The sequence below is a fragment of the Brassica rapa genome, chromosome A09 (genome assembly GCF_000309985.2).
Source record: "Brassica rapa cultivar Chiifu-401-42 chromosome A09, CAAS_Brap_v3.01, whole genome shotgun sequence".
Lineage (NCBI taxonomy): Eukaryota > Viridiplantae > Streptophyta > Magnoliopsida > Brassicales > Brassicaceae > Brassica > Brassica rapa.
Genome location: NC_024803.2, coordinates 40,663,483 through 40,688,435, shown reverse-complemented (window position 1 = coordinate 40,688,435; position 24,953 = coordinate 40,663,483). Strand labels below are relative to the sequence as shown.

General features: G+C 32.7%; 4 protein-coding genes across 4 annotated transcripts; 2 read left to right on the top strand and 2 right to left on the bottom strand.

Moving 5' to 3' along the window:
• Positions 1-852: 852 nt before the first annotated feature.
• Positions 853-3,838, bottom strand: LOC103842678 (mini zinc finger protein 3). The gene has a single exon (XM_033279737.1). The coding sequence runs from the start codon at positions 1,990-1,992 to the stop codon at positions 1,726-1,728; it is 267 nt and encodes an 88-aa protein (XP_033135628.1). The 5' UTR covers positions 1,993-3,838; the 3' UTR covers positions 853-1,725.
• Positions 3,839-5,811: 1,973 nt separating this feature from the next.
• On the top strand, positions 5,812-17,871 carry LOC103842677 (probable WRKY transcription factor 61). The gene is made up of 4 exons (XM_009119334.3): positions 5,812-13,521; positions 13,977-14,561; positions 14,843-14,956; positions 15,059-17,871. Exons 1-4 carry the CDS (start codon positions 13,396-13,398, stop codon positions 15,791-15,793), a joined length of 1,560 nt encoding a protein of 519 aa, XP_009117582.1. The 5' UTR covers positions 5,812-13,395; the 3' UTR covers positions 15,794-17,871.
• Positions 17,872-19,006: 1,135 nt separating this feature from the next.
• LOC103842675 (protein NRT1/ PTR FAMILY 2.9-like) lies at positions 19,007-21,583 on the top strand. The gene is made up of 4 exons (XM_009119331.3): positions 19,007-19,239; positions 19,678-19,895; positions 19,988-20,547; positions 20,618-21,583. Exons 1-4 carry the CDS (start codon positions 19,140-19,142, stop codon positions 21,516-21,518), a joined length of 1,779 nt encoding a protein of 592 aa, XP_009117579.2. The 5' UTR covers positions 19,007-19,139; the 3' UTR covers positions 21,519-21,583.
• On the bottom strand, positions 21,514-24,370 carry LOC103842676 (calcium-dependent protein kinase 10). The gene is made up of 7 exons (XM_033280874.1): positions 23,463-24,370; positions 22,944-23,087; positions 22,709-22,861; positions 22,521-22,636; positions 22,265-22,432; positions 21,951-22,181; positions 21,514-21,865 (listed from the first exon to the last, which is right to left on the bottom strand). Exons 1-7 carry the CDS (start codon positions 24,118-24,120, stop codon positions 21,692-21,694), a joined length of 1,644 nt encoding a protein of 547 aa, XP_033136765.1. The 5' UTR covers positions 24,121-24,370; the 3' UTR covers positions 21,514-21,691.
• Positions 24,371-24,953: the final 583 nt, after the last annotated feature.

Genomic DNA, 24,953 nt, shown 5'->3' with positions numbered 1-24,953 from the left:
GGTATCAAACATGCTTTTTGGTCCCTTTTAAAAAAGGTTTCAAATTAACTCTGTCATAAGACACTGAGCGAACACATGAACCTACACGATTTGATAGCATGATTTGAAATGTGGGCCTCTGTGTTATTAACTAAATTGCTTTAATATAACACACATGAAAAATGGAAATTAACTCCATTCGTTGACTAATAAAAAGAAACTCCACCTCGATATGTTCTTGTAACAAAAAAAAATGCCAATGCCCAGGACGTCTTTTAATTCGATATCTAAGTGATGCAGTTAATATCAACTTCCAGTTTTATAACTCTTCAACATGTAAATGAACAACCCGGCTTTATAATTCCCTTTTAACTATTAAATTTATTTTTGATTTAAAATGTAAATGACCTCCACAGACTTTTACACTGTCCAGTGGCCATAACCATAATAGAGTAATTATTTAATTGGATAAAAAAATTTGGTTAAAATCTATTTTCAATTATGTCTAGAATAATTTATCAGAATCTTTTGTATGTGTAGTGGTGGGTTGAATATTCAAGAGAAAGAGACAGGGAAGCGCATATGACTATTGGTACTTGTATGCATTGGTGCCATGTTTTAGGGAGTGTATTCAATATAACATTTGAGGTGATTAAATTTTTAATAGAGTTTTAGATGATTTTAATAAGTTCTAGAGATTTAAGTGATTTTGTTAAACCACTCTAAAATATAACCTAAAACCATGAGATTTGAGTTTTAATTTTTTTAACTAAGAAACTCCACTCAAACACCCGGAAATCACTTCAAAACTTTAAAATTCCACAATTTAATATATTTTCAATAACAGTAGATTTTATAGTACTATACAAAATGTTAAGTTTAATAACAGTAGATTTTAAATGAGTTTTTAAAATTCATGTTTGAATAACAGTGAATTTGTCATTTTACTACAAATCACCTAAAACTCTCAGTTGAATACACCTCTTATTTTACGTATCATAACTAGGTCCATAGGAATAAGAATAAGGCCAAAAATATAATCCGCTTATTAATTTCGGTTCCCACTTATAAATCTATATATCCCCCATTTTCTGTTGCTGTCATTGACCACATACATGTGCTAAATATATAGATCGCAAGTGCTTCTAAGGATTGATCTCTTTCAACGGAAGTGCTCTTATCTTAGAAAGGATTCATCTCCTCCAATTCAAATAAGAATTTATTTTTCTTATATCTGCGGTTACAACATTAGCATACAAATATGAACTATAATATCTTATTGTGATTAGCTTAGCAAGATTAGTATAGACTGGACACTCTTGCATTTTGGGGAATGGTTTACGTACGTCTTCAGAATCCGTCAAAAAAAATTGTCGGCTCATTGTTTTCTACATATACTACTTCTCAAAAGTCTTGACACTTTAAGTTACTAAATATAAATTGTTTGTAGTTCTAAATAGATCAAATTAGACACTTCGTACAAGGCAAGGGCACATATATTTGAAGTATATAACATTCCATCACACCAAGATTCAAGAATCATTAATCATATAGATTGGCGTTAATGTAAGTATCTGAATATACAATGACCATGTAGATACATAAATACATCTCTAATATTAAAAGAAAAAACTCAATAGATCAAACTCTAAAGCAGAACTTTTTTCCCTTTATTAATTAAAAATCAACAATACCTTTCTTATAGTATTTGTTTCTTCTTTTCCCCATCTTCGCTAGATAGTTGATTCAACTCGGAGGAGAATACTCGCAAACAACCTCCGTTTCAACTTCCTTCCGATGAAAGTTCCGGTGACAGCCACAAGCAGCGCACGTTAAAGCATCATCGGTTCCTTCGCCACCGCTTGCCATAAACTCACGGCAACCGTCAACGGCGTAGCCGCCGATATTAGCGGCGTGATTCTTTTGGCACTCAATATAACGTACGTTGCTGGAAGAAGAAGTCGTAGTGTAGGAGCTTTTTCTTTGTTTTATTACCACTTGCCTCCTCTTCATCTTCCTAAGCTGATCTCCTTAGACAAAAACCCCTAATTTGTTTTCTACAAATTTCTCGTTTTGAGGGGGAAATGATCAGAGACTCTTTTGGGTACAAAGTAAAAGGGTAGTTGCTAGTGCCCCTTTATAGCCCTTATTTATATAATAGGGCTGTTGAATGTTGACAATATATCTCGACAATGTAGATGGATTTGCCGCAGCATTTGAAAATGGTCGCTTCAAAAAGAAGTCATCGTAAAATGAAATTTATCTATATTTAGTAAGACAATGACTAATAAATTAGGTTGATAACGGTAAATATATGTATGGTAACATTAGATAAGTACAAAAAATTATGGGGTTCTTTCCTAGCTAGTGATCTATTGTAGTGTATGTCTACATGTAAACCATATTTTTGTTAGTTAAAGTGAATACTATTATTTTCGAAGTTTTTGAAGATATTAATCAACAAATTTTAAAATGGGTATTGCTTGTTTATATTATAACGTTATGAGCAAATCTACTACTATTTAAATTATAAAATTCAAAAAAAATAATAATTAACGTTCATTACATTTCCAAGGGTGTCTTTCAAATATAATAAAAAATATAGAAGAAAAACTCAGCAACAAGCCTAATTTTAACGTTATTTTCACGTGCATCGGTTCGCATAAAGTTAATCGAAAACAATTTATTAGAACCCCAATTGAATGGTAGCCACTAGCCGTATCATGAAAAAAAAAAAAATTGAATAAAGAAATCAAATGCGTATCCGAGTCACTCCAAGGGACAGGCTTCCACAAGCAATAGACACTGACAGATTGTTGGAGTACAATCGCATTATCAATCGCATTTTTTTTAAATTACAAAAGCACTTCCATTTACGTCCTAGCGTAAATAAACTATATATTAATTTTCTTCAAAATTAACATACTGTACTAAAAAATCTCCATATATAATACAATTACGTGGTTCACCGGTACGGGTGGGTATACACGTATTTTAATTCACAGGTCAGAAAATAGAGTTATTATTAACATTCAAAGATCGACCAGTGCCCAAAGTATAACCGCATTTTAATGAATTTTGTATAGGTTAGAAGAAAACTGACGCCATTACAAAAGACGCGTTTCTGATGGTTAAAATGGCAATTAGATTGTGTTGGTAATTTTTATAAACTAATCCCTCCATTCATAAGAGATACATGTTTAAAAAATATATATGTATATATATATATATATATATTTCAAAAAAATATTTTATATATTTCCGATGCATATTTGTCAACTAATAATAAGTAAAAATTGTAAACTTCAAAAAATATTAATTGCATTTTCTGAATTTCTTTTGTTTAGGATTATAAAATAGATAAATTAAAAATTATGCTTTTATAATTAAAATTTAATATAATTTATTAATAAATGTGAACTTTAAGCATTATTTTAAAACAGACAATATATATGTACACAGCCAAAAAGGCTTTAAACTAAGGTTTCGAATGTTACGAACTGTCATGCCCCCACCGCAGTTAACAGTAACAAAAATCTATATATATATATATATATTATATATCTATACGTTTTTATAACTGTTAAAACTGCACCGCAATTAAACTACTTGTCCCGCACTGCTTAAACCGTAGTTACTATTCGGAACCTAAGACAAGCTTTTTAAAAAGACCTTAGCACACTAACACAGTAACATTTGGAAGAAAAGGATACACTCCCGTAAACTACATAAACTTTCCCACTAAAACTCAATTTACCTGACAAGTTCAAACAACAATATAAAAATACTAAACTTATATACATCTAATATATTAAAACAGAAGTCATGACTTCTTTTCATGTGTGATTTTTTTAGTTTGGACCGGTCCTACAAAATATCATATTTTACATAAGTTCATTATTATATCTTTTAATATCTTTATCTTTTTATTTGAAATACAAATGAACATATTTAAAATGTTCTAACAAAATCTTTTTAAAATCTTCTTAGAATCTTTTTAAATTTACTTTTGAAAATTAGTTAGTTTTAATTTAAAATTATCATAAAATATCTTTAGAAATTAAAATTGAATAAATTTTTGGTTTATAAACGAAAATTTAAATAAAATGAAATTGATTAATTTCAAAAATACATTTACTAATAATTTTTAAAGATTTTGTTAGAAATAAATATTTATTTCTATTTAAATTTTTCAAATTTGTTTTCTAATAAAATAAAATCTTGATTTTTTGATGAATGATATTTTTATTTGGACCATCATTTAAATTTTCTATTAAATGTATACCACTAATGCTAATATATATAATATTTTTAACTACTTTAATCATAACTAGATTTGGACCCGCACAACTGTGCGGCTATTAATTTTCATGTTTATATATATATATATATTACATAATTAGAATATATTTTTAAAGTTACTTATATATTTAAATATTTATATATAACTATCTTAAATATAACAATTTGATAGTTTTCATGCTGTAAGTTAATTGATTATTTCAAATCATCACATATATTTGGTATTTTTTATTATATATATTTTAAAATTATTTTTTATTCAATTATTATGATCCTGATCCGTAATTCAAAGCGCTAGATTTCCTTTATCAGTATTTTTTTATGTTTATTCATTTAAGATAATAACTATATATATATAAAAGTTTAAGATAAGTTAATTTTATACATGAATTATCTAATTTACTAATGTTAACCCGTTCTACCAACATATTATATTTCTAGCATAAATTTTTAATGTTTGTCAAAATAAAATATATTAAGTTATCAATTTAAAATAATTTTATCATATTTAGTTAAATACAATTTTTTATTTTAAAATGATAAATATAACTATAAAATAGTAAAATTTGATATAATGTTTTTCATTTTATAAAAGATAACTGATTATTTGTATAATAAATTTAATATATAATAAAATATATATATTAATGTATAATAACATTAATTTTATTACTAATTACAAAATTAGAGAAAATATTTATATACAATTTTTGATAATATTTATATTTATTTTATTTATACTATATATAAATCCAATGGATCATCTATTGTTTAAATTTAATTATTGATAGCCCAATAAAAATTTCTTGTAGGCCCAAAATTTAAATGATAAAATTAGATATTAAATGTAACATGACTTACTAGGAATAGGTCCATTAAGTCCATTTTTTAAAAAAATCACACATGAATCAAGGTTGTGACTTCTCTTTTAATATATAAGATATCTTTTATATCTTTTAATTTTTTTGAAAAAATTTAAAATTCTAACAAATCTCTTGAAAAATATTATAATAAGATCTTAATTGTCATAAATTGAATACAAATATTTTTAACTAATTTTGTAATTAGTAATGAAATGTTACTAAAGGAATAAAATTATATCCTATTTTATCAATTTTATAATAATATCTATCATTTTAAAATAAAAACGTTATATTGAAAAAAATATGATAAAATTATTTTAAATTGGTAAGTTAACATATTTTATTTTCATAAACATAAAATATTTATGCTAAAAATATAATATGTTGGTTGAACGGGTTAATATTAGTAAACTATATAATACATGTGTAAAAATTTATCTTATCTTAAACTTTTTAATATACAGTAATTTATTATAAAAAATTAATAAACATTAAAAAATTACTAAAAAAATCTAGCGATTTTAATTACGGATCATGATTATAATAAATTAAATACAAAATTGTTTTCATATATGTTATTTCATTCATTAAAAAATTTAGTTTAGTAATCAAACGCAAATTAAATAGGACAAATATATAATAAGCAACATATATATGTGATGATTTTAATTTACAGCATGAAAACTATAAAATTATTATATTTGGCATAATTATACAAACATTTAAGCATGTGAGTAACATTAAAAATATATAGTAATTATGTAAAACAAATATCTATATATATAAATGTGAAAATATATTCCCGCACAGTTGTGCGGGTGGAAATCTAGTTTTACAAATTAAAACAATATCTCTTTTTAACATACCAAAAATCTAATGAAAAATTAACAACCTATTGGAAAATAATTACTTGTATAATTAAAATTACTAAAGAGGAAGATATTGTGCATGATAGATACTGGCACGTGAATGACGGAAAAAATGTATTGCATGATTCATACAATTTATTTTTTGAAAAAGGGCTTGATTCATACAATTTTTTGTTTTTGAACTTTAGATTCATACAAAACTTGAGTGGTCAGATCTTAAAAACTTCGTATGTAGATAAAAAATTTTTTTTGGCAAAAATATGTATATAATTTCATAAACTCATAATGGTCACTCTAATATTTGTTTTCCTTTCACATGTATATGATGGTAATACAACGAGTCTTAGATAGCCTTTTAGATAAGAAAAAAAAAACGAGTGAACGACTCAACGACCCTTTATGTTTTATACTGAAAATTTCACAAATCAAAACCTATATATAAGACATTTAAATACGTTTCTATAGCTTGATGATTATTGATGTTTTTAAAACCATATTAAACAATATTATCTTGCGCTTGTATCAATCATGTATCTATGTCTATATGTTTTCCTATGTCTCAAGCATGTAAATGTTAATTTAGCGTTTATTTGTTTATTCAAGTTGGAATATTTCATTCAAGACCATATAAATATTATATTATAAAAATGAAGTTCTGTAAAAAATAAAATCTTAAGTTTATTCAATTCCTTTTTTGTCGATGTATAGTTAGCTAAGTTTTTAAGTTTGATACTACTTTTTTGTTTAACCAACAAGGTCGCTTGGACTGATCAACATGTATTTTTTTTCCTTTTGAATTCTAGCTAATTAGTAATGAGTTAGTGATTCTTGTAACACGACGCAAACTATGTGGATCCCATTTGCTACACAAAAGACAATACGTCAATAACCCATGCGACTCGTCTATACATACCCAACAATGATAAAAAATTAAATTTATTTCCTCTATATAAATTATTAAATTTATAGACTATATGACAGTAGGTAACAGTAGTGGCCAAAACTTTACGACGGGGTTTTAGAGTACGAAGGAAGAACAAAAAATATTAAACTATATATGAAGACCTTGATAAAAGAAAAAAAAATCTATATGCAAATCATTTACATGTTTTCATTCGACATTTACTAATCATTGTAATTGATATATCAGATAGTAAGGTTTTGTTTTGGTTGAATTGTATTTCAACTTTATTTCAGTTTCGTGTTCTAAGAAAAGTAGTAGGTATCCTTGTAAACATAATGATTTATTTGGAAACAAAATGCTAAGTCTCAAAAAAAAAAAGCGTCGATCATTAGGAAATTAAAAGCCAAAAATCATGGGAGAATGTCAGGAAGTTTGATGTGTCAAATAGAAAAAGAAATTCACAGTGAGTTCTTGTTCGATCTCTTGACGAGTTCAGAAATTTCTCCATCTTCATTGAGTAGTTAAGAATAGTATAACGCTAATTAAGTTCCCTGCCTTGTCAATTAAGTTCATTGCGTTGCATTGGCATTATAGTAGAAATAAATAATAATGTATTCCTACAATAATACACAAAGTAGTGAAGACCGCATTCATCACAATTTTGAAATAGAGAAAGAGAGATGGGATGTTCTTAACATTTTTGTGTAGAGTCTCTTTGTTTCTCACCAGTCACCAACCATGCCCTCTTCGTGAGGAGTTGTGAAGTTGCCAACCTAGAATTTTAGAGCATGCGCATCTCAGGTATGTTGCACAGCTCTACATATTTAAAAAAAAAAATGGAAAAGGAAGAGAGAGAAGCAGAAACGATTGTTCCTAAAGAATTGATTCTTCCCCGGGTTACTCTGTTTCTTCCACATGTTACTACATTACTTGTTTGATTTATTTTTCTGATTTAAAATTTAATGGCTAATTAAATTACACTCAAATTATTAATATTTTAACTGTTAGGTACTCTTTCTGAGATATCAAACACTAATGGTGCTCTTATAACCCCAAATAATTTGATTAACTTAACTATATTATTTCATAGATATATAGAGAAACAAGTTAAGGACCAAACAAAACATAGGGCCAAAAATGATTGCCAAAACTATTACTTATATGTTATATCTAAACTATGGTTGGAAGGGTTAAATCTAATCTACCTTTCTCCAACTATTTCTATTATTTGTTTATGCATGTCACTTACCTTACCTTCAAAATACTTTCACCATTTCCGTTATAAATCGATGGAATCGAATACATAATAAGAAAATGTAGCATGTCGCATTAATTAGAAAACCTGAGGAACGACCTGGCGTTCATGAATTAAACATGCTTATAAAAGCTTAAGAGCATTTTGTCAAATGGTTCTCTCACCTTTGCTCTGCTTCTTTGGCATCATGGGTTCGACTTAATACCTTCTTCAGTATGAGGTAAAACATATAAGGAGTTAGATCCATACCATAAAAGACCATGCAGCTTGAATATCAACAGACCAGATGTCTGTCCCGTATATGTGAGATAACAAACTAAGTTCCACATTGGAGAATTAGACAAATAGTATCTAATATATAAAGAGATGTCAAACTCTAATAATACGAGTTGGCTCAAGAACCAAAAATCTTGTTCTCTGAAAATATCTCAGATCCATATATGCTTATTTTGTACTGATAATCATCTGATTAATCAGAACCAGTTCAATTTCGCTGACAGAATTATACGATGAACAAACCAAATCTTGTACATATAAACCATCAAACAAAACATAAACGCTTGAAGAACTAGGAGAAAAATGTTATCCTTTTTATTAAACAGAGAGTACTGAAAGAAAACATAGTAACTGAGACTGCAGCAACGTATAGACAAACTTTACTTTTAAGAAACAATGTTCTATAAGAATGTCAGCACTTGTTGTGTATAGGATCAGATCCTCTTCCAATCATTCTTTTTACAGATTGGTTAGGATCAGACATCACGAAACCAGAAGCCGCCAAGTCTGCACTTGTATCTAAATTCCCTTTTCTTGATGATGAGGACTCTTCAAGAACACGCAAAGGATGAACAGTTAGAAGCTGCAGCCTAATATCTCTCTCCCGTCTTAGACTTGAGACCTTTTCCGTTTCAAGAAGTACAAAAGATGCGATGACAAGAAGAAGAAACGTTCCTCTATGACGAATCAAAACATCCATTTTGTAGATATTAGTTACTAAGTAGCTTGTGAAGATATATATAAAACTTGAGAGATTATATAAATCGAGAAGGTTAAAGAAAAAGGGAGAAGTGTGTCTCTCCTTCCTCCTCTCTTTGGAATGGAGAGAAGATTGGTAAGAAGGAAGCATATATAAAGGCTGGTCTTAGAAGAATTCTGACAAGTTTGAACAAAAAAAGGTTTACACTTGGAACTCTTGTTCTTGGGAAGCTAAGCATATCTTCTCTTTCGTTTTTATTTTCCTTTTTATCATTTCCATACTTTTTCTATTTTAAACATACAATATGGATAAGGTGAATGGTGTGGTACGTACATGCAAATAGAGTGCAGTCTTGTGTTGCTTTTGGGGCATTGTCCTTTACACAACATGTCTCTATCATTGGTATAAAAGCTTAACATTTACACCCAAAAAAGAAAAATGTCCCTATCAGTTGGAATCACCAAAGAGCATTGAGATATCTTTGGAACATTCTCTTTTGCCTGACATGTACAGCCTTTACATATATATATATATATATATATATATATATATATATATATATATATATGTGTGTGTGTGTGTAATTTAATGTCCATACCAAAAATTAGGTTCAGAATTCACTATATCATAAAGTAACAAGAGACTGATAAATTTTACAAAAAGTTATCATTATTAAAAAATAGAAGATGAGTCTTATCTTTTTTTTAATATATAAATGAGATTTTATTTAAGGACAAAACAAATAAAATATGATGTATTATGGTAAGATAAGCAAAACTAAGTCCAAGAAAGAGAAATATGCAAAGAAGAAAGTTTGGCTTGAAGGAGCTATATTCAAGAAGACGCAAGAAGGCCATCTAAAAGGGAGAAAAAGTGTTTATTCAAAACAGAATAAACTGATAATGATGAAAAAAGATTTATGAAAATAAAAATTGAAAGGTAAGTTATTGTTTCAAGCTCTTTTCTCCGTGCAATGAAACCAGTCTTGCTTCTTTGAGCTCAATGGGCTTATCTACTTTATGCTTTTCTTCTTTGTTTTTCCACTTTAATTACTTAGCCCGTCCCTCCTTAATCATTCATTCGAACTTGGGACAGATTATCTGTTAAAAAAAAAGTTGAGGACTAATTACATATCTCATAAACCACAACTAAAGTGGATTTTCTCAAGGTGATAGTTTATTGTAGGATGAAAACAAAAACTTAGATTTCCACAAAAAACAAACTAACTAACCTATGATGTACATTCTCAACACAACACACATACTCTATTTATAGATAGGTGGTAAAATATTGTAGACTGAGAACCATCAATGGCCTTAACATTTTTTCTTAAACCAGATGATTGATCATCTCTTCCACTCTACTGGAGCTTTCTTTCCTGCAAAACCCAAAACCAATCCAACAAGTTATGTAAGAGAAACACACAGAATCTCTACTTAGACTTTCTTGTGAGAAAGTCTTGTTTGTTTTGCTTGTGACACTAACCTTTGCTTAGAGGTTTCTCAGTCTTCTTCCCGGTTTTGCCACCCTAGTTTGAAACTACTCTTGTTGTTTAGGAGAATCAGAAGTGACTCTTGCATTATTACCTGAAGATGGTAGCGAGTAACGTCTAGTGGCTTTCTCATCTCCTTGTTGCCTAGGTGTAGAAGAGCCTTGTAGACTCAGCTTTGCTTTCTCTGATTTAGTAGCTTGCATATAGCTTGGTAACCCCTGGCTACTATTCTCATTACCATTGTTACTCTCTTCACACTCAGTGGTTTGAGTAGCAGTAACTGTAAAGTCCTTTTTCCCTACTGATTTTTTATTCTCCTTATTGTTTTGTTTGGGATCAAGTGTTGCATTGCATCAAGTGTTGCATTGGTTCAAGTCCTTTTTCCTCAGCCATTACTTTTTGGTTGACCAATGTGGAATCAAGTGTTGCATTGGTTCAAGAGGCTGACCAGTTCTCTAACTAGATTAAATTAGAGGAATCATTGTCAAGGTGCACATGCATCACGTTTGGAGATGAAGCTAGAAGCTGATAAGAGAGACAAAACATCATTATTCATCAAGATCTTCTCAACTCCTAGTTTCAAAAATAAGCATACCTTCCGAGCAAACACATTTGATGTAAGCTTCTTGATTCCTAGGTAAGTATGTGTATCAACAACAGAGTCTTCAGGAAGTTTAGTCTCCTGATTCAACCGGCATTTACTATGAACTTCAACTCCAATGTCAGAACGTCTAATCTCTCTACCTCGAGCAAGTGCTTGCAGTTTGACATTTCCCATAACACAAGTGGCAACAGCTTGCCTCCTAACCATTTGGCCTCGGATAAGTGCTTGTAGACTTATTATACCTTCATGTTCAACATTCTGTTTCTCTACCACACTACTGGCACTGGTATATTAAAAGCAGAACGTAAATTCATTCTTTTACTGATCCTTGTCTTGACAGAACACTATAATTTCAAACACAAGAGTTTGAAATCAACGTCTTAGCAAAGATACCCTCGTGGCAGAGAGAGCAGAGAAGACGAGCCGTTAGGGTTTAAGGGTTTTGTAATTGGGAGCAGTTATTCTTAATTTTTATGTGTTTCAATATATACCCCTGTATTCGCATACTTATTACGACTTTAGCTGATGTCCACGAAGTCCTAATAACTACTGTTTTTATAAATTAAATCGATAATTAGGATAAGGAAATGAGATTTAAAGCTTGGTCAATAGGTTGACTAATTATTGTGAAAATGTCAATGGCATATACATAACTCTACGCAACCAGCAAAAGTCCCTTAGATCGTGGTCCACTAAATACTATGAAGTTGTTAATATCAATCACATGCATCTCTAATCATTATGTTGCTGGATTTAATTACAACTCTCAATTTTTATTTATGTGTAATTTAAAATGTGTATATATAGGACTAAGTGAATGCCAAGTCTACCAACCATTTGGGGAAGTTCTATAAGACTTCGTTAAACAAAGAGACAAACAGCTATACTTAAACTAATTGCGATTTGAAATTGATTAAAGTGTTTCTCAAAAAAAAAAGAAATTGATTAAAGTTTCAGTTGGACTTTTGTATATATACTACTAGCCCTGAATAATCCACTCAAAAATATATGTAGATTATTTCAAGTTTTGTAATATCTTCTTGGTGAGTAATTTAGGATGTTCTATAATATATATATATGCATTAGGCAACAAAGTCATTCTGAATCGCTAATAATTGATGTATCATAGTTCCACACTTGCACGATAATACATGCATGAAGTTTTTTTTTTTGTCAATATACACGAAGTAATAAATTTATTACCAAACGTTTTGTTGCACTCAAATTCATGTTCTGCCAACAAAGCTTCCTTTTTTGCTAATTATGTCCAACAAAACTAGTGTGGTTTTACCTGAAATATACATGTATATGTTTATCTGATAAAGTAAGTTGTATATAAATACAAGAAATCAAGAAATTTGTGATAAACTTGTAACATGTAATCAAGAAATTTCAACGTCGTTCTTTAACTTGTTCTTTAGCTGCACGTCGGCCGGTGGGTCCACGATTTCGGCTCCAAACCTTAATAGTGTTTATTTGTTGAGACATAGCTGTGTATGATAATATAAGCGTTGAAGTTGAATATTTCTCTTCCTATTAGTTGACACCATCGATCCACGAACAATATTATTCTTTTCTTTTTCCTAACAAAACGGATGCACAATTAATTGTTTTTTTAAGTACGTGTGTTGGTACTTGTTTAAAATAAAATTTAAGAACTAATTAATTTTTAATATCCTATTTCAATTTGGTGTTATTTTTAACTTGATTAGTTTAGTTCAATTAGATTGGCTGTTGACCTTTCAAAATTTCAGAGTTGCGTGCTTGTTTTTTCTGATGGTCTGAAACGTTGCAGCAAAATATGTGTACATAGATTTTTTTTGTAAAAGTATATAGTCTAGTCAATTTATGTATATTGCTTTTACTTTTGTCTACAAAACTCTTTTAAACTGATATTTACTAATTGTTGACCAAAAACAAACTGATTACTTTTACTAAATTAATAATTTTTGAATAGATCGTTAAACCAAAACAGGAGACGGTAAGTTTATGTATACAGAAATGATATTCTCTGAATATTAATTAAGAAACTTGCATATTTTTTGAATTATTTAATTGGTATAGTCAAAGGATGGATAGGTTGCATATATAGAAATCAGAAGTTCCGTGAACACATTTTGAGAGCTTACAAAAAGAATATCAAGGAGAATAATGGAGAATGAAGATTTCTTGAGAAGTACTGTTCATGGAAGAGAAGACAGACACGAGGAGACGAGAAAATATGTTTCGTCCCACGATGGTTCTCATCAAGAACAAGACCATATAATAAGATCCAAGGTATCAAAACTGATTTCTTTTTCTTACAATTTTAAACTAAATTTTAAACATATGCACAAATCAATCCTGTATTCACATAGATAATATTCATCTGGTTGATGGTTTGTGCCTTATCCAAAACCATGTAATCAATGATTTATCTTGATCAGAGAAGCTTATTTTGAATTCTTAAAAGCCATCTCGAATCTCTTAACTGTTAGTTTTGTCTTTTTCTCTTTTAATATAACTTTGCACATAAATATATTTTTCCAAATTAACTAGACCATATATGTTATACCATAGAATAATTTGCTCATATTTATCAACAGCAACAATCATAATGAGAAAGTAAATACTATGTATGGGATTTTTAAGGCATGCATATCAAATCAAGGGATTAACCCATCAATACATGTTTGTATATGTTACATCTTTTGGTTAATCAATCATATATTAAAAATGCAATATGAGATCAGTTGAACTCAATTAGAGTCGAAATGGAGGAGGCTAAAGAGGAAAATCGAAGGCTAAAGTCATCATTGAGTCGGACAAGAAAGGATTTTGAGATCCTGCAAACACAATACAACCAATTAATGGTGAAACATGAAGACTGGACAAATAAGTTCTCACCGAAAGGCCATCATCAAGACAAAGAAGATGAAGATAAAGAAAACATTAGAGAGCGCGAGGAACTTGTTTTGTTGAGCCTAGGTAGACGGTCAAAATCACCGGTTCCAAGTGGCTCAATGACGAATCAAGACGAAAAAGGGAAAGGCTTAATGGATGAAACTGGTGATGGCAAAAACATTGATGAACATGATGAAGGGTTAAGTATGGGATTTGAATACAAGGATTTGAGTAATCCTAGTGAGAAGTTAGAGATTGACCATAGTCAAGAAAAGACGTCCTTGGAGGTTAATAGCAGTAATAAGATCCCATCAGAGAATAGTTTTGGGTTTAAGAATGATGGAGATGATCATGAAGATGAAGAAGAGCTTTTACCTCAGAACCTTGTTAAGAAAACTAGGGTTTCTGTGAGATCAAGATGTGAGACACCCACGGTTAGTACCTACATTTTCTTCACATCTTTAATTTAGTATTTACATATGAATACTAACCTATACAGTATAATATCATCACTCAATTAAGCGTAAGCTTCATTTTAATTAGTGAATAGTGAAACTAAATTATCATTTGTAGTCTTTATAACTTATGTTGAAAACATTTTCTGCTAAAAGATATAATTTTTGTAATCTCTTAAGGAAAAGACTGCCAAAAGATATTTAACGTTTGACTTTTTCGAATAAAAGATTTTTTTAAAAAAGTTATTGGGTTTGTGTAGATGAATGATGGATGTCAATGGAGGAAATATGGTCAGAAAATAGCTAAAGGGAATCCATGTCCTCGAGCTTACTATCGTTGTACCATTGCACCTTCTTGTCCCGTAAGAAAACAGGTAACTAAATCTAAAGTAATAATTCCAAATTAGTACATATTTCTCTATTTTTATTGTTATATGTTACATAACCATTATAATAATATTTAATCCCTTATATAGGTACAAAGATGTTCAGAAGATATGTCTATTCTTATCTCAACTTACGAAGGAACACACAACCATCCACTTCCCGCGTCAGCAACCCCCATGGCATCCGCCACTTCCGCCGCAGCCTCCATGCTCATCTCCGGAGCCTCCTCCTCCGGCGCAGCCGATCTTCATGGCCTTAACTTCTCTCTATCCGGCAATAGCATCACTCCGAAACCCAAATCCCCGTTCCTCCAAACCTCTTCTTCTCCTTCTTCTTCAGGCCATCCCACCGTCACTCTCGACCTCACTGCCTCCTCCTCCTCGCAGCAAACGTTCTTATCAATGCTCAATAGATTCAGTGCTTCTCCTAGTAATGTCCCAAGATCTAATAGTTATCCTTCGACCAACCTCAACTTCTCAAACAACACCAACACATTGATGAATTGGGGTGGTGACAGTGGTAGTGGTAATCGCAATGAGCAATACCGTGCAGCTTTCGGTAACGTTGGCACCCCTCAGCAGTCACCTTACCGCTATATGATTCAAACTCGAACCACCGGGTCATCTTTTGACCCATTTGGGAGATCGTCTTCATCTTCTACAAATCCTACTCATCAAATGCAGTCTTTACCGGCGGAAACAATCAAGGCGATCACGACTGATCCAAGTTTTCAATCGGCTCTTGCGACTGCTCTTTCTTCCATCATAGGTGGCGATTTAAAGATGGACAATGTAACTAAAGATGAAGCCGGGAAGAGCCCTTAAAAAAAGTGATCTATATGTTCTTTATATAAATATATAATACCCAATAACTTCGTATATGGATCTAGTTTTACTAGTTTCCTAGGTCATATATAATTTGGTTGCTTAATCATAGTTTTAATTTGTTGTTGGATTTTATGGAAGAAATGTGTACATATGAAACCTTTTTTATGCTAAAGGAGTGCACATCAAACATTTTTTTTTGGACAACAGAGGGCACATCAAACTTAAAACGAATATATGGCTTAAAGGATTGTTTTGAAAAGAAAAATGTAGCTGGAGGCATCCAAGTCACTTAATTTGTTGCACAGGTTATTTGAAATAGTTTCATTAGTTTCTCTTTTTTTTTGGTAAAAGTTTCATTAGTTTTTTTTTGAAAAATATGTTGTTATATTGTCTAATAGTCATCTAGGCATCGAATGAACAAAACTACAAATTTTGTTCTCTAACCCCTAAAATATGTCTCGTCTATATTCAGTTTGACATGTTAACTGTTTTGCATCCAACGCCAGCTGTTTGTGGATGTCCAGTAGATGAAGCAAGACTGTTGATTAAGCAAATTAAATTGTTAAAATGTGTTTTTGCTTCTTCTGCTTTTTAAAATTTGTAGCAGTAATAAATCTTTTCGAAAAAAAAGAAGAAAAATATCTATGCTGAAGAAGCTGCCTCCTAATATATGCTTGATTATACTTGATTGGATTATTATAGTATGCTAATATACTGAAATTTGGTACATATTTTTTTTCTTCCCTTTTTGTCCAGTCATTTGATAGAGGAATGTTTGCTGGACCTGTGGGGCTTTTTGGTGGTGGAGAGAGTGAATTTTCTGTAGGCATAAGATATGCTTTAGTCAAAAAGGTGAGAGTGAGTTATTTTTTTTTTACTTATAACAACTTTACTCACTGTCGCAAACTTATTGCATGTATTGCATTGCATCTATCTGATCTTTTTCATTTGTGTTTCCAAGGGTTTTGGAGCCTTGATATCTATTCAGGAAAAGGAATAGTTTCAGGAAGTGATTCAGCCTCCGAGTGGAACGAGCTTGATCTTAAGACCTTGTCCTTAAGACATCAATGGCATTTCCATGTCTTTATGCAATCTGAAAACATATTATTATGTGTTTTTCTGCAGTTCACTAAATTACTTGAACATGAGCCAGCATTGCAGCCGATCAACTAAAAATGTTTAATAATCTATCTATAATTAAATTGCTTTGTATTATTCATTGTGTGTATCTACATTACATCAAATTATTTTTTATTCTTTTTTGTTTTTAGCTTCCTATTGTTCAGGACAGTTCTGGAGCATACTAAGTGAAACATTCGTAATAAGTTTCCAATTTTTTTGAAAAAATTACATACAAATAAACTTTTAAGAAACATTTTAGGTCTCTAAATTTATTTAAAAAAAAATTATATAGACACAGTCACGGATTCCCAAAATCTCAGGACCGATCCAGCTATTGTCCCGTTCCTGACCCAATAATTGGTAAGTCCCGAGTCCCGACGCACCTACGTACGTTATGATCCCAAGGTGACGTATATCTCCACCTCCACAAAAGAATAAGCTCCAAGACATATATAATAGTATATTTTTTGTGCACAATATAATATTTTATTATTAATCGAACATAATCAATAGTGCTAATGAAAAGTTACTTTCAACATATTGTTTCAGAACGTGATTGGTTTCCTTTTAACTTGATTTTTGGGCTAATCTAATCAAAGGGAATTTTGTTTGTGATGTGAAAGAGAAAGATCGAACCTTTGTTTACCCTTATAATCTAAAATATGATCCAAACGTTAATCTGAATTTCATTCTCCCATGAGTCATATTCTCTTCCAGTTGTTCTTACAATCAGACCTCACTATAATATTAAATGCTTTATTCTTCTACCCCTCACTTGAAATAGTAAATGAACGATGAGACTAAGTATAAAACGTTAAAATATACAAATTGGCGCATGTATTTTTGGTAGTTATAGAAAAGTTCAAGATACATCTCTTTTTCATATTGAATTCCCATTAACAAAACAAGGTAGTAGGAAAAAAAAAACAAAACAAAACAAGGTAGCATACAAGGAGAGATACATGAATGAGATACATTTGTAGAATCCAAGGCCTGGAGACAAAGCCCCAAAATGTTCAAGATACAACTCTAATTCAGTCGTTTTTATAACGTAGATATGTAAATGAACCATTTTCGGTAATACATGTTCATAAGAATACGCAAATTAGTTTACCACACACAAATATACAACTTACCTATTGAGTGTTGAGGTAAGGAACAATAACATTTAAGCGTGCAAATGAGAAGTAAAGAGACGATCATTGCGATCAAAAATGATTTTTCTATAAAAATGCATGCATGATGAAAGTTGAAAAGAAAGAATTATTGAGAGAAAAAAATAAAGCTGAAAAGAAAAAGTAACGTTAACTAGGAGATTCCCTTTTCATGATTTGACAAATTTCAAAGTAGAAAATAAATGTTGTCAGCTTTATTGAATTCAAGTAAAAACCAAACGACAATAAATATTTCTGTAGTGTTTACTCTCCTACTTCCATATATTAACAAGCCTCTCAATTCATTGTCACATGTAGGTTTCTCGTTTAACTTTTTTTAGTAAAACATGTTAAGAAAAGTAATTGATAATTTCGTTGTCCATCAGTCCATGTTACAGATAAAAAGAATGACTTCTTGATTGCTACTTAATGTTAAAAAACACGAGTTGAGAATATAAAACAAGCAAAACAAATATTAGCCATGAGAACAAATAAATTAATAAGATATCCAAACTGTAATCGTTTTTCTTTTGATAAAAAATGTGCGTTTGTTGAAACTCCGGGCCTACTTTTGATAAAGTTGGGTCTTTTTCAGTCCAATTAATATCTAATCACACTTTGATTAATATAAGAGTAAATGGATTTATAAATTTAATAAAACTATTATTTTAAATTTTTAATAAAAAATTTAATTAGCTAATTAAATTTTATCTCTTAAAACGAAATTAAGTTATTTACAAATTGCCAAGTGCCGTCATATGTTTTAAAGAGTATCTCATAATATTTTAAATGAGATATTTTCTTAATCTCGCTTTTTTCTTTTATTATTTAGATACTATAGAATTGCTTTTAATTTTCCATTAAATGTTTGGTAAGTCCTTCACACTTCTCACTAATATATACATACGCGCACACACACAAACACATTACACGTATTTGCTGTGAGTAAGAGGAGAGAGAGAGAGAGAGAGAGAGAGAGAGAGAGAGAGAGAGAGAGAGAGAGAGAGAGAGAGAGAGAGAGAGAGAGAGAGAGAGAGAGAGAGAGAGAGAGAGAGAAACAGAGAGCCATGGAGGTTGAGAAGGCAGAGAAGAACATTACAGGGGAAGATGATGATGATGACTCTAAGCTCATCTACAGAGGATGGAAAGTCATGCCCTTCATCATTGGTACGAAGTGATCCACATAATTTTTTTTTTCTAATATAAAAATTCTGATCCTGAAACAAACAAGACACCCAGCCTGAAGACACCTAACAAAGTCCACTGTAATCTCTACGAACTTAAGAACCAATAAATTCAGGAGTTGGTTTTTATCTTATTAAAAAAGGTTTAACTCCTATGATGAATCTGTTTCTTAATTGTAACATTTTGATCTTGAAACGAACAAGAACCAGTGGCAAAACCAGTGTTAACAATGGCTTGCATGTGCACCCACTATTCTTTTTTTCAATTTTTGTTATTTTGTTAATTAAAATAAAATAAAATTATTAGAAAACTATTTTTCTTACACCCATAAAAAAATTTCATATTCATCCCTGACAAGAACTGAAGGGAAAAGGAGTTTATAAGCAGAGTAGCTTAATGTTCTGTTTCGTAACTTGTCAGGAAATGAGACATTTGAGAAACTTGGAATAGTTGGGAGCTCATCGAATCTTGTCATCTACTTAACGACGGTTTTCAACATGAAGAGCATCACAGCGGCGACCGTCGTCAATATCTACGGTGGTACAAGCAACTTCGGCACTATAGTCGCCGCTTTCCTCTGTGACTCTTACTTTGGCCGTTACAAAACCCTATCCTTCGCCATGATCGCTTGCTTCCTCGTAAAACTAAAACCACACAAGTTTATTAAACACTCACTGATCTTGCTGTTTGTGTCTGAACGTATAGTCCTTTTGTTTTGTTTCATGCAAAGGGTTCGGTAGCGATGGATCTAACGGCTGTGATTAACCAGCTACATCCAGATAAATGCGGTAAGGAGATAGGAAGCGTGTGCAAGGGGCCATCTATCGGACAGATTATGTTTCTCGCCGGAGCAATGGTTTTGCTAGTGATCGGAGCCGGTGGGATCAGGCCGTGTAATCTTCCCTTTGGTGCTGATCAGTTCAACCCTAAGACGAAAGAAGGCAAACGAGGGGTTGATAGTTTCTTTAATTGGTATTTCTTCACCTTCACGTTTGCTCAGATGGTGTCGTTAACGCTCATCGTCTATGTTCAGTCAAACGTGAGTTGGAGTATAGGTTTAGCTATCCCAGCTATTCTTATGTTACTTGGTTGTATCATCTTCTTTGCTGGTTCTAAGCTCTATGTCAAGGTTAAAGCCAGTGGCAGTCCCATTCATAGCATAACACGAGTCATCGTTGTCGCGATCAAGAAGAGAAGATTAAAGCACATTGGTTCGTCTTCTGAGGGTCTTTACAACTACATATCGAAGGACTTCAAGAACTCAAAGTTGAGCCATACAAATCAGTTTAGGTATTGAAAAATGTAACCTTTCTTTTAAGTTTTCTTGTGGAACACGTTTTAGGTTTTCTTTAATTTTCAGGTTTCTTGACAAAGCGGCAATCCAAACACCAGATGATAAACTGAACATGGATGGTTCTCCAGCGGATCTATGGAAGCTATGTAGTGTGCAGCAAGTGGAGGAAGTGAAATGCGTGATCCGTGTGCTACCAGTTTGGCTCTCTGCCGCCTTATTCTACCTAGCTTACATTCAACAAACAACCTACACAATCTTTCAGTCTCTTCAATCCGATAGACGCCTCGGTTCAGGAACTTTCCAGATACCAGCCGGGTCTTACATGGTCTTCTTGATGCTTGGAATGACAATATTCATACCTATCTACGACCGCGTCCTTGTACCTTTCTTTCGAAAGTATACAGGCAGAGACGGTGGTATCACACAGCTCCAGAGAGTTGGAGCAGGATTGTTTCTATGCATCACAAGTATGTTGGTCTCCGCAGCTGTAGAGCAACACAGAAGAACGGTAGCTCTCACAAGGCCGACGTTGGGCGTTGCACCGAGAAAAGGCGCAATCTCTTCAATGTCCGGTATGTGGCTGATACCTCAGTTACTGCTGATGGGTATTGGGGACGCCTTAGCTGGAGTTGGTCAGATGGAGTTTTACTACAAACAGTTTCCAGAGAACATGAGAAGTTTTGCTGGTTCTTTGTATTACTGCGGAATTGGACTGGCGAGTTACCTCAGCAGCTTTCTGTTATCCACGGTGCACAACATCACGGAGGGATCATCTGCCGGGAACTGGCTTCCGGAGGATCTAAACAAGGGGAGGCTGGAGTATTTCTACTACTTTGTAGCTGGTATGATGACTCTAAACTTTGCCTATTTCTTGTTAGTCTCACATTGGTACCGTTACAAAGATGTTGTGGCCAAGGACAATGACATGGACAAGTCTTCTAATGAGGTTGATAAGGTTTCAGTGTAAGAAAGATCTTGTACTTATGCCTCTTTGGGTTTAGGATTTAATAAAGATGCAACATTTGAACAAAACATTACATACAAATACAACCCAAAATGATTATATATAAGGACCATAGCTTCTGTAAAGTCCTCCTCATCTCTCAAAGAACAAGCAGGAAAAAACAAATTAAATTAAAATCAAACAGGGACAGATTGTCCAGTGAGAGCATCATGGAGATGCAATGAACCATCTTTCATCAAGTTAATGCTTAAGCTTTTGAACCTCTCTCTTGAGTATTGTCTCGACGCCTTTCTCCAATCGGTTCCTGCCTTCATCATGGTCACAAACTCATCATAGTTTATACGCCCATCCTGCCAAAAACAAACATTCCCACTCAGAAATAGAGCGATATAAGCTTAACTATTATGCCTTATGGAAGATTGTTTTAGACAGAACCTTGTCAGAATCAACTTCACGCATGATGTCGTTTAGAACACTGACATCAGGTTCGCCCAACTCGTCAGTTAAAGCTTCCCGTAGCTCATCAAGTTCGATGTATGTACTTCCATCTTTGTCAAAGAACATGAAAGCTAGTTTGAAAAGCTCATCATTCTCTATCTTCTGCAAGTGAATGATCACAGCTACAAACTCTCCGTAGTCCAGAAACCCATTCCCATCAACATCAGCCTGCGTTCAAAGCCATACAGATTTAAGCGAAGAACGCTGTTTTGGTCTTTTATAAGAGAAGGGGTAGTAATGTGGAAAGTTACCACTTCCATCAACATTTTGATCTCAGGTTCACCAAGTTGTGAGCCAACCTTCTGAAGTCCAGCTTTGAGTTCCAGGTAAGTTATTCTCCCATCGTTGTCTTCATCCATCAGTGAGAACATGTCTTTGATCACTTCAACCTCTTGAATAGACAAGTGCTCAGCTATTACCTGGAAGCATCATATAGAGATGATAATGATCAAAACCAATTAAAGAGACCAGACAATTGATAGTGTCTAAAAGGCAAAAAACACATACACGAAGAACTTTCTTTTTGAATCTATTCATCATAGAGAACTGCTTCAATCTTGATCTGACTATATCCCCTAAAGGAACATTTGGAGCTTTCTTTGCATTCTGTACCCAAGGGTGAGCTGAGAGGTGAAAAGGTATTAGAATCACTTCGACCAAATCAAGGCACTAAAGAGCATAAAAAAGCACTTCACCTAACACTTGCTGAGCAGTTAAACGCTTAGTGGGATCAGGATTCAACATCTGCCTCACAAGGCTCTTGGCGCTCTCTGATATCTGAGGCCAAGGGTCTCTCTTAAAGTCAATAACTCCCCGCAAGATCGCAAGAGCAACACCTTGTTCCGTCTCTGTCAACAGAAACCACAAACTCAGCCTCTGACAAATCACACAAACTTTGTATATCAAAAAGAGAAAACCAGAAAAGCTAACCAGCCCAAAAGGGAGGAACACCACAGAGCAAGATGTAGATGATAACTCCAGCACTCCAAACATCAACCTCTGGTCCATAATCTCTCTTCAACACCTCAGGAGCCATGTAATATGGACTTCCTACAATCTCCTTAAACTTTTCTCCTGCAATAAATTAATAAACTTTACACACTAAAAATCTGCTTAGGCGCAAATCAGTACTATATTTCTTAGATTCGAATTTATAATTAAATCGTTTAAACCCATTCTAAAACGATTTAAACCGTTTTAAATCAGTTTAAATCGATCTAAAATAGTCTAAATCTATTAAATTAAATAATAATGTTAATACAAATCCATAAACTTGTCTTCTGATCAGTATTTTATTTCGATAATTCATCAAAATGATTTTAAAATTAAATCCAAAAACTAAAGTATCTTATATGTAAACAATCAACAATTAGGCTTAAGCCGATCGCTAATTTCTCGAACATTGACACTTAATCATACTCGAAGAGTTACCAAAGATCAAAACTTTACCAGGTTTGAAGAACACAGACAACCCAAAATCAATAGCCTTCAACGCAGAGTTCTCCTTCTTGTTAGCGAACAAAAAGTTCTCAGGCTTCAAATCACGATGCACGACACCATTCACATGACACATCATCACAACCTCAGCGATCGTCCTCGCAACTCCAGCAGCCGCACGCTCCGTGTAATGCCCCCTCGCGACGATCCTATCGAAAAGCTCGCCGCCTTCGCAGAGCTCCATCACCAGGTGCACGTTCTCGCCGTCCTCGTAAGTCGCCCTGAGCTTCACGACGTTGGGGTGGTCGGGGAGGGTGGACATGATCGAGACCTCGCGGCGGACGTCCTCGACGTCGACGGCGGTGCGGAGCTTCCGCTTGGAGATCGATTTGCAGGCCAGGGCTTCGCGGGACTCGCGGTCCGTGCAGAGGTAGGTGATCCCGAACTCGCCGCGGCCTAGCTCTCGGCCGAGGATGTACTTGTCGGTGATCTTGGTCTGGTGGCTCGTGGGGATTACCGCGTCCTTGGGGGCGCGGGTTCGAGCGGGGGATCTGATGAAATCGGAGGTGAATGGGTTTAATTTCCGGTTTTGGTTGGTTTTCTTCGGTTTAGGAGTCGGTTTGGATTCTTCGGGGTTGGGAGGTCTCACGCAGACGTTACAGTTACCCATGGGTGAGTGAACAACTCAGAGGAAGGAGAAGCTAATTGAAAAAAAAAAAGGATATATCTTTGATTTTAATCGACGGCGGAGATGACGGTGGTGGTGTTTTCCGGCGAGAGAGAAAACGCGGGTTCAGTTTGAGAAAAGGGAATAAAATAAGCAAACTTTGTTTTGCTTTTATAAAATATATAGAAAATGCATTTAATATATTGACGTGTAACCTGAGATTTTTTTTGTTTTTTCTAACCATTTCACCATCTTCTTAATTATTTCTTCTAGATGGGATTTTAGTCCAGGTTTGTGACTCATATAATTAAGAAACTCTTTTTATTTTTTAGTAGTTAAATAAAAGACACAGTCATTGTATTTTAAATACTTTTATTAAACCATTATAATTTAAATATTTCAACTAACTAGTCAAATGTAAATTGAAAAATCATTTTGCATTATTTCGAAGTTAGTAGTAGTATTATTTTGTATTTCATTATTTTGGCAGTACATAAACTTTTGTGTGCATAAACTAGACCTGTATATCCCCTCATAATTAGGCCTACTCATAATTATAACCTATATTCTAGACAAGATGAAATTGCCGACAAGAAAAAAAAGATAGAAAAAATTAGGTGAATAGATTTTGTCAATTATGAGGAATATTTATTACGTTGTATAAAAATAGAAGAAAACTTTAAACAAAAAAAATTGATCGAAGATTCCTTTAATGGAAGTCAACATAAAAAAACAATAAAACTCGTTTTCTTTATGAGTCTTCTCTGTGAGTTCAGTTGTCAATTTCAAACTCGTTTTCTTTTTGTTGGGTTTACACTACCTTGATCTACACTACC

Bases quoted from the DNA above. Each gene is read 5' to 3' on its own strand.
- LOC103842676 (XM_033280874.1), bottom strand. From the start codon at position 24,120: ATGGGTAACTGTAACGTCTGCGTGAGACCTCCCAACCCCGAAGAATCC. The intron at 23,088-23,462 runs GTAAAGTTTTGA...AATTTATTGCAG, and splicing joins GTCTGTGTTCTTCAAACCTG to GAGAAAAGTTTAAGGAGATT. The intron at 22,862-22,943 runs GTTAGCTTTTCT...TTCTGTTGACAG, and splicing joins TGTTCCTCCCTTTTGGGCTG to AGACGGAACAAGGTGTTGCT.
- LOC103842678 (XM_033279737.1), bottom strand. From the start codon at position 1,992: ATGAAGAGGAGGCAAGTGGTAATAAAACAAAGAAAAAGCTCCTACACT.
- LOC103842677 (XM_009119334.3), top strand. From the start codon at position 13,396: ATGGAGAATGAAGATTTCTTGAGAAGTACTGTTCATGGAAGAGAAGAC. The intron at 13,522-13,976 runs GTATCAAAACTG...ATATGAGATCAG, and splicing joins ACCATATAATAAGATCCAAG to TTGAACTCAATTAGAGTCGA. The intron at 14,562-14,842 runs GTTAGTACCTAC...GGGTTTGTGTAG, and splicing joins CAAGATGTGAGACACCCACG to ATGAATGATGGATGTCAATG.
- LOC103842675 (XM_009119331.3), top strand. From the start codon at position 19,140: ATGGAGGTTGAGAAGGCAGAGAAGAACATTACAGGGGAAGATGATGAT. The intron at 19,896-19,987 runs GTAAAACTAAAA...TTTCATGCAAAG, and splicing joins CCATGATCGCTTGCTTCCTC to GGTTCGGTAGCGATGGATCT. The intron at 20,548-20,617 runs GTATTGAAAAAT...TTTAATTTTCAG, and splicing joins AGCCATACAAATCAGTTTAG to GTTTCTTGACAAAGCGGCAA.